The following is an 18,677-nucleotide window of genomic DNA, read 5'->3' as shown; positions in this document are numbered from 1 at the left end:
TGACTGATCTGGTTTGCGAACTATTTTTGGAAGCCGAATGTCCATTGGGGCTTCCATGGCTTCCGATTGGCTGCAGGAGTTTCCTGCAGCCAATCAGAAGCTGCACTGTGGTTTCTGAACATTTTAGAAGTCTAACGGACTTCCGGAACGGATTCCATTCGACTTCTAAGGTACAACTGTATTTTATAGATATGGTCTGAATGTTCATTCATTTCAATAGCTGGTGCCCGTTTTCAAAGCTCAGCATATATTAACAAAGATACAACACCTTATCTTTTCCATAGACCTCTGTTTGCACAAAATGGATCCTTAATATCAATGCTTTCCTCCATTCTGCCTTTTTCAGCCCTACTGATGTCAGAGCTCCACTGTTGTTGGTAGGGCAATGCCCACAGAAGTTTCCACAGAGGTGGAGAAGGGGTATCTGACATTGGATCTCATTAACCCTTCTGTTTCCCTTCCCTTATGGTTTTGATTTATGGGCTACGTTTAAAATGAGGCTGCATTTTAAATTGCATTTTAACCTGTATTTTAAATTGGCTTTTTTCTATTATGTTTTTATTGTAATTTTACTGGTGTTAGCCGCCCTGAGCCTGGCTCTGGCCGGGGAGGGCGGGGTATAAATAAATTATTATTATTATTATTATTATTATTATCTATTTAGGCATTTGTTTTTTTAAAAAAGACAGCTAGCACTGCCTCCTTTTGGAGATTGTTTCAACTACTGTTACTAAGTTATTTGGCTTCTTTATCCATGTTCCGCTCCCTTCCTTCATCTCAGTCCTTTCCTGCGCACTTAAAGGGGGTGGGGAATGCAACAGAGATTTCTATAATTCTGTGAAGCTGGAGGCAAGCGAGGGATAGAGAATGGCTATCACAGTACATTACTGTCATACAAAAATAGTGTCTTTTTAAAATGTTTCTGAGAGGCCCTAATACCTACAGGCCAGAACGGAATAGTCGCATCAGGAAATAAGCATAGCATTTAGAGTAAAAAGCGGCAGGGGAGGATAGGATTTCAATCATTACTTAATACATTTGTTAAGTTTGTGAGACGAAATGAGGGGGAAACGGTGCGGGTTGTGGAAGTTCGCTTACATGATTCCAGCAACTGCCAGAGAATTCCAAGAGTACTTCGTGTTTGGTACACGTCAACGATCCAGGTATTTCAAATGAAGTAATACATTCCATTCTCATTAAAAGCCTTTGGCAGCAGCACTGATCTCTTACAATACACCCAGGTAGTTAGCTGGACTTCAGCTATGTTAATAGCTCCTTTCAGCAACCTGTGCTCTGTAACAACACTTCTTGATGTCAGTCAAAATAAATGAATTGAAAAAACAAACCCACATTTTGGCGAGGACTGATCAAACGTTAATAAGAAATATTTCATGCTGTAAAACCAGAGTAATGCTACACTCAGGTTACTCTGGTTGTCTTAGACCATCTAAAAATATAGAAAATTATTTGCCCATAGCAGAAAACTGTGTGGCATCTGGGGGGTTGTACCACAATGAATGAATGGGCCATGTCTTTCTGTATGTTTGGTTTGCATGGCACATAGAATAACATCTCTGATCAAGGACTTCTCTGATTCATATCTCACATCTGCCATGAATATGGTAGGCAGCCTTGGGCAAGCTACTCTCTCATAGCCTCACCCAAATTTGCTACTTAGAGACAATAATTCAGGGTTACTTTGCAGAGTTGACAGGGCTATTTGAAATAAAGGATGGTGTGAACCACTTTGGTCACCCCGAAGCACTATACAGATTCTCAGTATTTTTATTATTAGCCTTTAAAATCTTTTGCAATTTAACTGTTTGTGAACTGCGATCATTTTTCTTTATTTTGCATATTTATTTGCATAGATTAAGACCTTCAAAGTTGGGAAATGTTAGCTAGCAGTTTTCAATGTCTAATGGCATTCATCTTGGGCACAAAATAATATTGGAAGGGGCAGTAAAAAAATGGCTCCCATAGAGCTAATGGGACCATTCACCTAGGACAAGGATTCCTCACATTTGTTGCATGGATTACTATTGTTTTGATTTAATGGTTCTTTGTGGGCTACCATATTTTGTTACTTTACAGCCGTCGTCTGAGATGCAATGGCTTCTACTATAGTTTCCCTTTATGGCCACTCCAGCAAAACTGTGAACGTGTATATGGGGCAGAACTGTCACTGTTAGGGGTTTTGTTAAAGTTTCCACTGCAGCCAGTTGCACTGCTGTTTGCTTTTTAAAGTTAAATATTAATTTGAATTGAAAGTGCCTTGTCTCTTCAGCAAGATTATAGAAACCCCCTGCACCTCAGCATTTTCCTTTATTCTTTCCAATGTGTCATTTGGGAGTTGAAAGTATACCTACACCCTGACTACTGATGATTCCTAAGCCAAACTTCATAACTATTATGCTTGCCTATGTGATTATTTGATCAGTCTATGACAGGGTGGGTTATTATTTAATACTGAGGGCCACATCAGGAATTCCCCACCCCCACCAAATTTTCAGACTTCACGCATTATGATTTTCTGCATAGATAATGGATGTCCTTTCAGTGTGAGAAAATATATCTTAATGAGCGCACCCTGCCTGATTTGCTGTGCTCAGGTTCAACAGGGTGCATGTGTACAGTGGTACCTCGGGTTACAGACGCTTCAGGTTACAGACGCTTCAGGTTACAGACTCCCTAACCCAGAAGTAGTACCTTGGGTTAAGAACTTTACCTCAGGATGAGAACAGAAATCGCGTGGCGGCAGCAGTGCGAGGCCCCATTAGCTAAAGTGGTACCTCAGGTTAAGAACAGTTTCAGGTTAAGAACGGACCTCCAGAAGTTCTTAACCCGAGTTACCACTGTATTTGAGACTCAGGTATGCATACCTAAGGACAAAAAGTCAAATGGAAATCAGCTCCCAAAGGCAGGCAATTCACGAATTATAGAAGCTGCACTGAAACCAATAAGTTCCAGATGTTGATGGTGACTGGAGGTTTAATTGAATTTAGCAGTTTTTAATATTCAACCTAGGGCACTAACCTTATTTGGCCAAACTGTGTTTTTGTTCCTCATCAGCCTTATGATAAAAATAAAAAATAGCATGAGTTAATTGTATTCTGTTTCCTTTAAACAATGATGGGACGCTGTGGGTTTTTTGTTTCGGTGTGAGTTTTCATACTGCTATCACTTTTTCCAAATGCAGGAAATCTATGTCCCATTCTTCTTCTGAAAAAGCAAGAGTAAGTTTATCTTGGGAATTCAGAGCTATGAATGGTGTTAAGTCTTTCTTTCTAAAATGGAAAGAGTTGCTAAGCTCAGATTGTCAGCAAGGGCTTGTGTGGTTCTTGATATTTGCAAAATTTCCATGTCACACTGTTTCACCTCACCCAGAATCCCAGAGTTATTTTGACACCAGGAAGTAGCTAGGTGGAAAAGTAATCATATTTTTTTATTGTACCGAGAACAATTTGCTTTGCCAATAATTAGGTGAACTTCCTTTTTGTTGCTATTGTACATATTTTGAAACAGAACTTTCCCCCAATCTTTGGTTCTTGTTTGATTTGTGTCACCATACTATTTCCACAGAAATAGTTAGTGTCACAAAGGTCAGGATTAGGGACAAAACAGGAAGAATGGGAGAGCTATGAAAAAGAAAGAAAATGTGTAAACCAGAGGTTTTCAACCTTTTTGAATCCACAACTCCTTTGACCAACTACCTTCTTTCTGAAGCACCCCTGTGGGGCTCAGGAGCCCAGTTATATCACTCCTTGCCTGCAGAGCTGACAGCCTCTCTCCCTTTTTTGAACACCCTCCCTTGTGGAGTTTTCCCTCAGCCTCCTCTCCTCTCCCCTCTCCTTGGGAGTCCTCCAGGCAGTCTCTGAGGTGCCCCCCCTGCCCCAAAGAGAGGTACCTCCTCACACTGTCCATTCCCAAGAGCAAGGGCTGGAGGACTAGTTGGCTGGGCTCCCTCGCTTGTTTGCTTACTCCGAGGCTGCCTCAGCTCCTGGCAACCAGTACCCCCTGACCAGCCCCAGAGGCACCATTCACCTGCAGAACTTGTAGCCAGGGCTGCTGCAACAAACAGCTGTGCAAGCCTTGGGAGGCAGAGATGCAAGAGGGCATCAGAGGAGGGAGGGAAGGAAAGAGGGACAGAGGCCAGTGTTGCCTGCAGCACCCCTGACCATCATTCAAGTCACCCCAGGGTGCTACGGCACACTGACTGAAAACCGCTGGTGTAAATCATTTGGCTTTATTTATCTATGCAGTCATGCCAATAGGGTAAATTACAGTGGCTTACAGCAAGGATAACAGGCTGATGTAGCAAGGAGCTCAAGTGGTGGAACAGAAGTCCCCCACCCCACCCAAAGCACCTTTTATACTGATTTTTCCAGAAGGATGAAAGCCACCTTTAATTCACACCTTCTAAGCTTAACCCTGACAATAGGTCTGGAAGGATAGCAGAGTTGATAGCATCCAAACCTACTGCGAGGTCCAGGGAAAAACCACATGGTTGTGTTCTACTCCCATCCATTCCCCAGGGGAAGACATCTCAGAGGTCCATAAGCCCACCTGCGCCCTGGTAGATTTCACAGTAGCCAAGTTGGGCAAGGATCCAGGGAGCACGTGGTAGCTCTTAGCCCTCCAAGAAGGTTGTCCACATCCTCAGGTTGCACAAGCTGAAAAGTAGCCCTTGCAGTGTGCTCAGATGGTGTGCCAATCCCATCCATTTCAGCCCCTGTACCAATTATAGCATCCAAGTTGATATGAGTATGAGTGGCCTTATCTGTAAAATGTATGGGAAACTCATCGCAGCAGGCCTCCAGGGGTTCTAGGTCTCCTCACCTCCCTATATTAATACAAGGGCCTTCATGACCTGAACTAGCTTTCCTCTGTGACATTGAACAGCTGCATTGGTGGTGGAGAAGTAATATTTTGTCACCACCATCTCACCACTGTTTGAATCAAACTCTAGTGTTTCATACTTTCGCTTGGTAGAACAGGTTAACTTTCGTCATAGGCACCTAAACTTGGAATATAGCAAGTTACTACAATTTCCACCCATTTAAATTTGTTGATTTATCATTCATTTTAATTAATTACCTGATTAGGTATCTGGCTTAAATTTGTCATTTTACATATTACAACATTTTCAATTTAAGGTCTTGTTCGATGACACTGAAAGAATCAAAAGTACTGTTCATTGTTTGAAAGGCAATTTAAATATTTCCTTCCCTAATAAGTAATTAAAATAGCTTCGAATTAGGCATGTGTTCCCCTAGCTCATAGTGTGACTGAATAAAAACTGTACTGTACTAAAGTTTTAAGTTGACTGAACTGTTTAAAATGAGCCACATTCATTGTTGTTTCTTCATTTTCCCATGTACTTGGTCTGTTTCTTTGCTCTTTCATTCTCTTGTTGGTTTCTTTTTAATTCTGCCTGCTTCACAGACAAGAAGTTATGATATTCACAGTCTGTTATGCACATACTTAATTTATTCATGTTACTACATTTATGGACCACATTTCTTCCATCATGGAACCCAAGATTATGTACATGTTGTTCCCGGGTAATTATCTGGCTGCACTGAGACTTTCTACAAGTACTCATTACATAAACAGGTTTTATGGGAAGTCTTCCTACTGTAGGGCCGAACTTTCTACCCCAGGCAACCCACAGTGGTTGTGTTTGCTTTTGCTGTCTAGTTTTCCTCCCCACTCCCCCTTAAGCTTGGTGCTATCTCAGTTGCTTGAGAAGAAGGAAGGAAGGAAGGAAGGAAGGGGAGGTTGATGTTGCAGGGTACAAAAACCAGCAAGGCAGCAAACTCTCATAGAATCAGTGCAGAAAAAGCCAACCACCCATTCCTCTCCACGCCAACCATGGGCTACTCTTTCAGCAGATGGTTCAAAGCACCACATCTGGCAAGTTTATCTATCTGCTGACCAGGATCTACTACTTACTTTATTTGAGTTTAAGTTACTCTAACACTTTTCTGCAGAGTTTTGGGTGAACTGATTTTGTGTGTATGTGGTTTATTTGTTTTTAAAAAAAGATGGCATGAATTTTTATCTTCTGACATTCTCAGAGAGAAAATACAGGGCGATCTATCAGAACCCATTTTTATTCACTGGGCATTTTTAACTTCTTAGTTTTTGTTGATTTTGAAAATCTGTTATTCTATTATTGTTTACTTGTATTGTGCTACAAATGGGTTGCTCACTGCCCTGAAATCCAGATAGGATGAAGTGGAGTGTAAACATGTAAAACGAAGAACTAATTCATCCTGTAACAATTCAACATTCTGAATATTCCTGATGACTGATCTCTTTGGTGGGAAGTGGTATTTTTCACTGCATGATCTATCAAATATCTTTTGGATAATCATGTCACCATAAATAAATAGATCATATACATATTTTGTGATCACCTATCATTTTTTTCAGCAGAGGGAAATGTAGCTCACTTAGGAGCGGTATATACAGTATGTGCATTACGTATGGCGATGTGTTAATCTTTTCAGCTGCAATGGAAATATTACTTTTAATGTCAGACTGCCTCTCGCTATGCAGTGAAATACCACAGTCATCACTGATTCATAGGGATGCTTTCCTTTTAATTATACATCCAATATGAATGAGATTTAAAGTTGCATTATGTTATACAAGAAGTAATCTTAGAACATTCTGGATGGAGTCATTTCCTGTCCAAATTCCTCAGCAACCGAAGAAATGAGAAATTCTATATTGCTGCCACCACTACCCAGGCATAAGCAAGATCATTATTCCAGGAATTTGCCCTTTTCTGCCATTTGAAGCTTTTCACTTAATTAATTAAAACTTTAAACTGAGAAATTTGGCAGGGCTTTGCGTGTTTTCCTTTTGTGCAAAACAACACTGCATGCCCCTGAAATTCAGGAATAACCTGTATTTTTCTAAAATGCCCATGCTGGGAACTAGCTGTGCTTTCGTTCTGGTTACCATAAAACAAGTAATCCTTACAAAACCCAAGATCCAGAGCCAGAATTAATCCTCGTCATTTGAGCAACTTCAGGTGCTTTTGCCAAACATGAATTTGCCCCATTTACTCTACGGCAGTCGTTAAATTTTAGTGCTCGCATCAGGCTGCAATAAATCGAGAAAGCACTTTGGGCTTGACGCAACCTCTTTTGAAGGGAGATATTATTGACACCTTCTCTCGCTCACTCTCTCACTCTCTCTGGGCCTTAAAAGCGACCCTGGGTTTGTGGAACGCGGCGTGCTCTCCAACTGGTGTCGAGCAAAGAGGTCATGAGCAACAAAACAATTAGGATGAAATCATGAGCTACATTTGTAAACGAGGGAGCAGGCTTCTTGGCAGGGTGTCAGCCGCTAGAGAGCTGGAGTCCGGAGTGCACATCCCACTCTCCTCTGTTTGAGTCACTCATCTGTGTTTATATGAGTAACGGAGCAGCTGAGGGGGAGGGGATTTGTAAGCGCCAAGCAAATACTCCGAGCGCTCATTCTGTGTAAGACTGACATGCACACCGAGTCGAGACTACTTCCAGGGATGTAGTGAGCGCGCAGTCACATGCTGTAGCATTCATGAGTAGAGAGATAAATCAAGCAGATGTTTGTCGACTGGAATGGGTAATAATTTCTTTTACTCTCTCTTGATCCCCTCCTCCCTTTTTCCTTTCCTCCCCCCCCCCCCTTTTCGCATGCTAGCCTCAGATGCCAAACCTTGGAGTTGCTTTCTAAAACACTTAGCGGCAGGCAGTGCTGAAGCATGAAACATTGTGGGGGCGAGGGAAGAAGGTTTGGGGTGGGACCTTTGCTTTTAAGCTGAGGGGTGATGTGTTTGTTTTGTTTTCGTTCTCCACTTGAACCACTGCCAGCAGGAAACTGGGTTTTTCTTCTTCTCCTCCAGAGCATCAGTATCAAATTATAGCAGCCTTGCATCTGAGAGCTAATTAAAATGTAAAATGTCCTGAAACCACTTGTGTGACAAATGTAAGATTAGAAACAATTAGAAGCCACTCGAGAGGCTTGTGGTGTTTAGATTTCTGACATTATTATAATAGTCCCTGGAAGTAATGAAAACAATGGTTACTTTAAAAGAGGAGGGGGGTTACAGCAAGTTATCTCCGCTATAATCACAAGTTAATGATTGTTTATCGTTTTTAATGTTGTTGAAGTCCGGTGACTGAGCACACAAGGGTCACTTTTCTTACAGAACAAAACAACTGCTTCATTCTTTTCCTCATAGTTTTGTCATAATCAGCATTATATTTTGTGTGTGTGCGTGCCCATGTTTAAAAGACATCTAAATGTGTGTTTTCCTTGTTTGACCTATATGTAGTATATACTGGTTATCAAAGCAGAACTCAGAGTTTTTCTGTATTGTGGAATCTCTCAGTTCTGTTAAGAAAGACTTGAAGTGTAGCATTAAAGAGACTGATTTGATAAAGTGAGGATTGCATTTCTGTTTGTCTCATGCCTTCAGCGGTTGAACTGTACTGTACAGAAGTACCAATCAATTATTTTGTTCTTTGTGCTATATATGGAAGTGGTTGCTTTTTTCAACTTAGAAAATCTTTGACGCACATAAACATTGCCTAATCAAATACCTTCTACTATAAGGAAATTCCCAGAAGAAGGAATCAAGTTAATGCTTACATTTTACATAATAAAATGGATGTATAAAAGATGTTCACCCATCTGATCTTTTGTTTTGCAAGAGAGCAATTTGTGCTTTCTCAGTATTCATTTGGATCCTTGTCATATGTTAATAGCAACAGATTAGCTGGGGTGGCAGGAAATATAATGTAGAAATATGTGACCTAGAAACAGTTCTACTACTGGCAATAACATCCTTGTTTATTATAGGGAGACGTAGGCTGCTTCAAGGTGCACGCTTGTTTTTGAAGACTGCTCAACTGGTGTTCAGCTGTGTTACCCCTTTGTAAGAAATTGTGCTGAAATTGTTGCCTGTTTGTTTTCAGCGCCAAATCTTAAAGGCAGACCACGCAAAAAGAAGTCATACCCACAGAGAAGAGATTCACTCAGTGGCTTTAAAGATTCCAATAATAATTGTGAAGGCAAGGCTGTTGCCAAGGTAAGACATTTAGTAATTTTCATCCAACTTCAATTTTGCCTTTCTTTTCCAGTAAAGCATTTCAAAGTAGGGATCGTCCCTACCTCCCTGCCTCTCTTTTAAATGAAAATCAATATGGATTGCAGTTGTTTGAATGGGTGGGCTTCCTCCCCGCCCCCTTTCACATTTTTTTTTGTCTGCATTATCAGGAGCACTTTAGGGAAAGAATCTTTGTTTAAAACTTCTGTTGAGATTTACTATAATTGCACACATACGACATGTTATTGGTATGCCACCTTTCCATAGTTAAAACCATGCTCAAGGCAGCTTGCAACATGAAAAAAATACATAATTACAAATGTAGCAAAAGTAGTCAAAAACAATAAATAAAACCTCAGAAGGGACACAACCAAATTAAACCATTTCCACATAAATCATAATAAGATCTAAAGTAAACATACAAAAAATAGTATCGAAAACAGCAACAACACCCCCCCTGGCAACAACAATCCATAAAAAATACCCCAACACAGCCTTAGCTTTTGTAGCTGGAGTCAGTCAGGGCCCTGCCCCCCAGGCCAGTTGGAAAAAGGCCTGCAAGGCAGGGAGCAGAAGCCTCCATTTCTATAGCTGGAGTCAGCACAGCCTATCTATCTTGAACACCATAGTTTCCTTCAGTATTATTTATCTGAAACATTTGTAAGCTGCTTTCACAAGTGACCCCAAAGTGATTTCCATGTAACAAAAGGACCCCACTTGATTCATTAATTACTATCTAGCCTTTCCCCAAAGAGCTGAAGGGCAACGTACATGGCTCTCCATTTTATCACCAGCCCTGTGAGGCCAGGATGGAAGGTCACCCTAAGTGAGTGGTTTTCTCTCATGGCTGAGTGGGAGTGGAACTTGGGTCTCCCCCATGCTAGTCCAACATTCAAACATCTATACTACATTGAAAATTAAATTGCTCAAAGCCCTTCTCAGTTGCCTCTCAAATATAATTTGAAAATAACCATATATGAAACGGGAACTTCCGTTGAGTAACAGATTACAGCAAACACACACAAAAATGTTACCTAGAATAACGTTGCTGTTCGTCTTTAGAAAAGTTGAAAAGGAAATTCAGAGTGCAAGTTAATATTCTGGATAAGGTCTTTTAAACACATCTCCTTATGCTTGAACCATCTATGGGTCTCGGATTACCATGGGTTGGTTTGCATGCACATGTTAATCACCTGATGAATCATCAAGTGGTGACTTGTATGCATGAATGAGCCATCAGAAACCCTGCAGATATCACCTCCCATCACTTCAGTTACAATGGCACAACGTACAGTATAATGACCTTGCACACTGCTGGAAATGGGATAACTATTGGGATAACTCGCTTGGCTATGTTTGTAATACAAAGCGCCAGCCATTATTTTGGCACTTCTTGTAGAAGAGTTTCCACGTCAGCATTTAATGCCTATCAGAAGGCAGAATTAGGCAGTTTCTGCATGAATTTTCTAATGTGAGCTATCAGTTTCCATGTCACAGTCACAGCCGTCAGAAGGAGAGAAATCAACTGATATACTTGCATGGTGAGCCTAGCCTGTATCTCCACCAAGCAATTATTTTGTGCATTCTCCATCCATATCACGGAGAGTTGTGCTGCCCTCTTTTGCAGCCTCTGTTGAAGTGAATGGATACTACACGACTGGTTGGCTGGCTGAATGTATAGCAATTTGAAGACAACATTATCGTGCTCAAAATTTATTTTAATTTCTGAAGTGCTGAAAGCTCTTGTTGCTGAGGCTTTCAGTGGGCTATTTACAGTGATGTACTAGCTACCTTGGGACGCAGGTGGCGCTGTGGTCTAAACCACATAGCCTAGGGCATGCTGATTAGAAGGTTGGCGGTTCGAATCCCCACAATGGGGTGAGCTCCCGTTGCTTGGTCCCTGCTCCTGCCAACCTAGCAATTCGAAAGCATGTCAAAGTGCAAGTAGATAAATAGGTACCGATGTGGCAGGAAGGTAAACGGCGTTTCCATGCGCTGCTCTGGTTTGCCAGAAGCGGCTTAGTCATGCTGGCCGCATGACCCGGAAGCTGTACGCTGGCTCCCTCGGCCAGTAAAGCGAGATGAGCGCCGCAACCCGAGAGTTGTTCGCGACTGGACCTAATGGTCAGGGGTCCCTTTACCTTTACCTTACTAGCTACCATGTCAATCTGCATTTCAAGTATGTTTGTACAAATTTAAAGCAGTTTAAACACCAATGGCTACTTCAATCACTTCTTATTTGTCCTGTCCAAATTGTATGATGAAGACAGTTTTGTTTTCATATAGGCCTCCTGAGCTTGTTTTTCAATCCTTTCTTCTCTGTCCTGGGTTGGGGGGGGTCAGGGTGAGAAGTGTTTAGCACTGGAGCCCTGTCGGGGGGGGGGGGAATTAGCACCTCTGGATTATGCAGTTTGGACAAGCCAAATGGCAGTCTGATTGGAAGGATCAGAAAGCATTGCCAAGAAAAGTTCCATGTCCTAGAAAATACTTAATTGACCATAGAAAACTTTCCAAATGTGGTGAATTATTTGGGAAATACAGGTGACTTTTGTGGAACCAACCTCATGTCTGAGATCTTTTACGGTGCTTAGTTGGGTTTTGTATGTGTTTTTCACATTGGCCTACTCCACACGTCACAGTAAGCCAAACTATAAATCTTGGTTATGGCTTGTGGTTAGTGAGCAGAGAGTTTAACTAAGAGTCCAGATTCAAACAGCATGCTAACTAAACTTTTCCTTAGCTCAGTGCTGTGTTGGGAGTAAAACGGTTTGGGGAAAGGCAAAAGCATTTGCAAACTTCTCTCCAGGAGCCCACGTATTCACACAGTTCCAGTAAGTCATAATTTGGCATACCGTACTGTGATGTGCAAACCAAGCAATTGAATGTCTTGAGTTGAACCCATTAATTTAAGACTTTAAGAGGTCAAATGTCTTGAGTTGTATTTTGTGTCACTTTTCTTGCGATTGATTTATTAGCATTGCCTCCTTGATATTTCACTGATATTGACACAATGGGATGGCACAAACAAAGCTCTAAAGGTAAAATCATGAGGGTTTTGTCATTAATTTTTGCATTGCTCAGTCTTTGGTGTCTTATGGTGTGGCTAGTACTTAAGTTGTTTGTAATATGATGAACTGGTATCACATTATACAGAGGTGTTGGTTAAAAAGCTGATTTTTGATGTTTGACAGCTTTGCGACCTCCATAAAATGTTATGGAACTTTCTCAGGTTTCCATTGTTGTGGAGTGCATAAAAGCTCAAAGATCCTGCTATGCAGATGTCCTACTTTTGTTGAATTTTGCAAACTGTTTATCTGCCATATTCAATTTGCCCTTCATGAACTATGGGCATAAACAATTCAACATCCTGTAAGTGGAGTATCTTCTGCACGCGAAGCAGTGTGCCAGAGGACCATTAAAAACAACCACAAAACTAAAATTGTTCTTATGGTATGTGAACTGTGCCTCACCCTCTGTTAACGTGAAGAGATACCTGCTTTCACATAGCTCTCTGCATCTTTTACTGGAAGACCTTTCTCAATGTGCCACCTACCACTGAGCGTGAAATTGTTTACGTCTTGGAGCTGGTTCGTATTGGTGGAAGTCTCATGATTGTAGAACCTCCCTTTCCTCTACGAAGACTGCCTAGCTAACATTTTGTTGTTCTTTCAGGAGGCTTATGGGAACATGTTAGAAACATTGTAATTGACTGGTTTAATTGTGGTTTTCTTACAGATTTGTATTTGTTTTATTCTTATTTAATTGTTGTTTTAAATGCAGTATGTTGTAACCTTCTTTGAGTTCACCTAGTAACAAAGAGTTAGGACAGAATGAATGAATTGCATCATTCATTAGCCTCCTTAAGATTTTTGAACTTGGGCTGACGGCGTCCTTGAATGAATCATGAAGATATATTCAGTTCTGGACCAGTAATGCTATCATTCTCGGACGCATGGCTATGTATGCATGGCTTATGCATAACACTGAGAGGGGTGGTGCTGTAATTCCACAGGGAAGGAGCAGTTTGAGCCCCACTCTTCCATGTGGAGAGCCTGTGGTCTTAACTGGGCTCTCCATAGCAGTGTGCAGAGCCCCTCCCAACGCCAACATGAATATCCCCTGTGCCTTTCCTCCCCCTGCTGCAAAAGATGCTCCTGTCCACAGCATTGGCTGACAATACCGAATAGACCCCCAGTTGAGCATATTACTGGAGCCCAGCAGATGAAATGGGAAGCAAATGACAGCAAAGACTTAAAAAGCCATCGCATATGGTCCTTGCTGAATTTTGGCTACACATCCTGCATATTCCCTGCTCAGATTCTAAATGTCATATTTAAAGCTGTCATGGAGCAAAACACACACACACACACACACACACACACACACCCCAACCCATGAAGCTATAAGGACTCCAGTTTCATTCAGCTTGTTTACCTTTATCTGTGAGCGAATAATTGTGTGAACTTTATTACCTAGCATACAAAGGCATTTGGTTTGGTTTCAATAGGTCTGAATAAATTTAAGCTGGCGCAGCCTATTAAGTACTATAACTGAATTACAGAGCTGTATTTTATTCTCCTGCAGCTCAAGTGTGGCGCTTGGGGATCGCAGGCTCTCGTAAGACAAATTTGTTGCACTTACCGATGAGCTTTCCTCTTCCAATGATATCCTTGGGTTATGCCTTCAGGAACACAATATGGAATAGATTGAGTTAGGGAGAAATCATTTGTGGAAGAGTGAAAGTTCCTGTTTTTATCTCCAAGGGAGAAACTAGATAACTTGCTCACCACAAAGGGCCATGAGGGAAATGGGAGTGTGAAGGCTGTAGGTAATTTACATATTTAATTGTATGGAATTTATTTTACCTGTTTTTATAAGGTGATTTGTCAGGTTCCAATTTATCAGGTGGCTCTCAACATTTAAGGATGGAAGTAAACATTAATATACTTATACCTTTCATGATTCTGGCAGGCGTATGACTCAAGTTTCAAGAGCATGTTGCCACTGTTTTTACAAATGTCTTTATTCTGAAATTATTCTCCCGAGATGCAGGAGAATCGAGCCACGGTCCACAAGGGGGCAGTCGACCTTGTGCACAGCTCACAGTTAATGCATTCTGCAAAAGGGCTGCAAAGGTCTCAGGAGAAGTTTGGGCAGACTTGTAAAGAGTTTTATTGCGCAGAGTTATTTATTCAGTCTTATATACAAAGTCAGGTCAATGCTTACCTAGCCAAGTTACTGGTTATTCTGGCTGGCCTCCGCCAGTCTCCTTACTAACCCTGGTGACCTGAGATTGTGCCAGGGGCTGCATGGATGCAAGGCAGATGCTGTGCCAGCGAGCTATGCCCTCTCACAACCAGCTATGCCATGGCAAAGGTCATTTTATGGTCCCCAACCATTTTCCCTCGGAAGTGATTACTGTTGATTTCAGTGGGACATCCCAGTAAAAATGTGCTTACGGTTGCAGCCTTAAATTTCCTAAACACCCTTGCCAGCCACCCTTCTAAATATCTGTGGAAGAGTTCAAAAGACAGTGGGGCATATAGATCTCTACTTCAAAGTGGCTGCATATAGGTTACATGCACACTCAGCGAACGCCATATGTAGTGAAAGATAATAAAGAGGAGATTGAGATCTGGCAGCTATCAGCAAGATACACTGAGCCGAGTGCTGTATAGAAAATGTGGCCAAGAAGAGGCCGTCTTAATTTCCATGGTTCGTGCCTTGGTCCAGCGCTTTGTGCCTTCCAGCTACCACACAACCCAAATAGCCCAAAGCATGCAAATCCCTATTGACGTGGTTCCAAGAAGACTGAATAAGAACTCTGGGAGACATGCTGATCACTGATGATGTAAACTGTGGATATGTGCAGAACTTTTACTAGCAGAATTTAAGCCAGAACCAATCTCTTTCCTGGCTCCCCAAAATTGACGTTATTCATTGGTCACAGTGGCAATTTTCTATTGTATTTCCCACGGTGGTGAATTTCTGCAAATGAGGCTTGCCCCTGGAAATACAATAAGAGTCATTTGTCATTTTGTTAAGGAATGGCCACATCCAAAAATATGCAGCCTGAGTCAATGCATGCTTACTTAGGAGAAAGTCCAGCAGAAGTAAATGGAATTGACTGCCAAGTAATTCACGTAAAATGGGTGCACTGGAGGAGTCTGTTGGCTATTTGATGTCCTTGAACATATTGACATCACTGCTATTAAGGAATGAACATGATATTTTCATATATTTTGTTTCAGTTATTACCTCATTTGTCATACAGAACACGTTGCCTTGACATTAATTTTCTTTCATTTAGTTATTTCCCACCTTGATTTACTGGGTATATTTAAGCTGTCCATGTATATTGATATTTTTATTGAACTGTATGAAAAATAAGACTGGACATAGATGGAGGGAGTTGTACTTTTAAGTTTCCTGATCAAGGGATCCAAATCTTTTGTTTTGTTTTCTGGAGATGGAGCAGTATGTAAATCTTAGTTGCAAAAACTGTATTTTATTTTTTTGGTCTACAATTAAAAACATATGTGATGGAATATGAACTTCAAATGAGAAATACTTTCCAGGTAATGAAATTGGTAAACCCCACTCTGCATGCCAGAAAGACAGTGTGTGTTGTGTGGAGGTGGGTTATTTGATAAGAGATTAGAAGGTGTTTTGTGTTTCATGGGTTACACCACTGATTTTTTTTAAAAAAAATGCCTTTCCCCACAAAACTAACACATGTAAAATGCTATTCCTAATACTGGACCATCTAAAAAGAGTAATAAGGATATATTTTTAAATACATGAAAGGGAGAGTGTTTAATTACAGCTTTGCACTTCAATCCAACATGTGTATCAAATTATATCACACTGGTTTCAGTTGTACTGACCTTGTGTAAACAGGTTTGGGCTGGGGTGCTAAACATGGGAGACATATTTTCAAATCCTCACTCTAAAATGAAGGATCATGAGGGCAGCACCTTTTTTGAATGGGAATAACAGTGACCTTCTTCACAGCTTTAATAAGCTCCAAACAGATCGATAAGCTGCTCACTAGAGTTACCAGTTTGAAATCTCATGCTAGAGCTTCACAGATCTCAGGTTTTGGTCAGTGCTTATACTGGGCTGGGGAGAAAGACTCCCAGTTTGTGTGAATATACATGGATACGTATGGGCTGAGATTAAATCATTTATTTACAACAAACTATCTGACAACATTTATATAAACCAATCCTTGAATATATTTTTCAGTGAGGCTAATTGGGTCCCTCCTGAACTGATGTATGCCCCCCAAAAGAATCTCTCAGTTTCAAAGGCCTTTAGTAGTATCTGCACATACAATTTTTTAAAAAAAGTTATTTTCCACAATCATGAGGACTAGAAATTTCCTTTCAAAATAAATCTAAAGACATTATTTTTGCCGTGTGCGTCATGAATGCAGTCATGCAGATTTTCTGTTTCCTTTATACTCTGACCTTAATTAATATACCCTGCTCCCTGTCCAATTTTAACAAGAGCAGTTCATGCCTCACCCCAAGACATTGAAACTGAATACTTTGTTTATGGAAACACTGCTCCAGTTCTAAGCATATGAGGGACGTTTTCCTGCTACGTTATGTAGTCATCAAAGGTCTCTTTTACATAGCAACCATTTTAAAAAGTATATCCAAAATGGATCATACAACTCTTATCTTCTCTAACAAGAGTGTTTTATAGTGTTTTATTACATGCAATCACCCCAAGTGGTTGAATTACAAAACCATTGCAAAGCAGCATGGCTAACTAATAAATTTATTTTTTAAAAAATTCAGTTAGTTTGATTTTATGGAAGGTTTGTATACAAAAGAAAACCCAGAATTGTGTCACTTGTCTCCCAAATAAATAAATAAACCCTGCCAGAATTGGCATTCTATTTTATTTCCTTTGCTTGGTAGCCCAGTAAACCTAAATCAGGTTGGGCAAAGAGTGTTCATCACTGGACATATTGTCACAAATATTCCAAATAGAGTGGCTGAATTGTTTGGGAGCAGTGTTAGAAACTGAGGTATGAAAGCTAGGAGCTAAACGGCACCTTAAACCTAGGTTATAGGCGCAACAATGGAATGTCTCGGCGCACTTTTTTTATAACAAGAATATAAAGCTGAAAATGAATGAGCTGCAGCTAAAATTTTACGTTCATTTTTGAGGCCGCCGTGAGCGAAACGCTACCTTTCCAGAAGGCCAGCTGAGAGGCAGAACCTATCAGCTTGCCTGACGCTGCAGTGATCTCTTGGAAGTTGATCTGAAATCTTAGGCGCAGTCCTGTGCCCAGAACTTAAAAACTCCTAACGTTTATGAAATTCCCTGTTGTAAAACGCGCCCTGTCTGTTCAGTGACATTATGTCTTGGTCACGCAAACACATGTATCCCACCCAAACATCTTTCTTAAGATCTTGAGCCGAGTCATGACACATGCTAACATATGAGGCAACTCATAGGGGCCAAGATCCCTTCAGCCCCCCTAAAAAAACAAAAAAAAAAAACATTTGAGAGGGTCAGCACCCCACCCCACCCCACGCAGTTTATAGGCATTGCCATTCAAATGGAGTGTGTGTGCCAAGTCTTGTGATCAGTTATGTGGGGTTGGGCTTACCTGCCCTCCCCCCCAATATTTTATTCAAGTTTGCATGCTATTATTAAGGGGAGGGAACTAGCAATAGAGCACAGACTCCGCCCTGGGTGAAAATCAAGGGTTTGTAATATTTACTACAAAATATAAAAGTGGTTACTAAGTATCTACCACTATACATGCGGCAGAGAGACAGACCCCACCTTGTCTGGACTTGACAGCTCGCTTGAACAATTCTCTGGGGACAGGTGGATGAATGACTGTATAAGGGAGAGGTGAGCAGCACTAGGGATCTGGGAGGCTGCAATGGAGGCCTAGATACAACAGGGCAGACTCAAAAAGCAAATGGCATGGAGCTGGGCCAGGAAACCACAGAGCAGTAACTTAAAGGAGAGAAGACATGGCTTCATGTTCTCTTTAAGTCCTTGACTTGTCCAAAGAATTAAACAAACACAGAGTGGAGGCAAGAATGAGAGGCAAAGGAAGTAGGGAAATCGAGATGCAACAGTTTGGAAATATTGTACCTAAAACACAGAGAAAGAGCTTTAATGTTGTTGTCGGCCTTCTGAGAAAGAGAGGGCGTGATGGAGCAGAAGGGGGTCATCTCTTAAATGGGAATGAAAGCTGGAGCAGGCAGTTTTCAAGATCTAATCTGGCATCTCCTCTTTTCTTCCAGGTAAAATGTGAGGCTAAATTGCCTTTGCACAAAACCAAAAATAACAACAGCAACTGTAAAAAGGGCTCAAGCGAGGATAAATCAAAGGTTTCTGTAGGTGAAGAATGCAGAGCGGATGAACAGGCATTCCTTGTGGCACTTTATAAATATATGAAAGAAAGAAAAACACCAATTGAACGAATACCCTACCTTGGTTTTAAGCAGAGTAAGTAGAATTTTCATTGCATTTTTGGTTTGACATTTTAGAGCAGTTTGGCTTCTGGGGTTGATCGGCTTGATAAGGTGGGACA

At 41.1% G+C, this 18,677-nt stretch overlaps 1 protein-coding gene across 4 annotated transcripts in view; it reads left to right on the top strand.

Moving 5' to 3' along the window:
• ARID5B (AT-rich interaction domain 5B) overlaps positions 1 to 18,677 on the top strand; it is a 182,154-nt gene that overhangs the window by 118,627 nt on the left and 44,850 nt on the right. For all 4 annotated transcript variants that reach the window (XM_081004866.1, XM_081004865.1, XM_081004864.1 and 1 more), the window contains 2 exons: positions 8,976 to 9,088; positions 18,388 to 18,592. In XM_081004866.1, the coding sequence (XP_080860992.1) occupies positions 8,976 to 9,088; positions 18,388 to 18,592 (318 nt within the window). The remainder of the gene's footprint in view (positions 1 to 8,975; positions 9,089 to 18,387; positions 18,593 to 18,677) is intronic.

This window comes from Podarcis pityusensis (genome assembly GCF_964106645.2).
Source record: "Podarcis pityusensis genome assembly, chromosome: 5".
In the NCBI taxonomy this organism is placed as follows: domain Eukaryota; kingdom Metazoa; phylum Chordata; class Lepidosauria; order Squamata; family Lacertidae; genus Podarcis; species Podarcis pityusensis.
The sequence above is the reverse complement of the archived record's forward strand: the minus strand, read 5'-3'. Positions and strand labels throughout refer to the sequence as shown.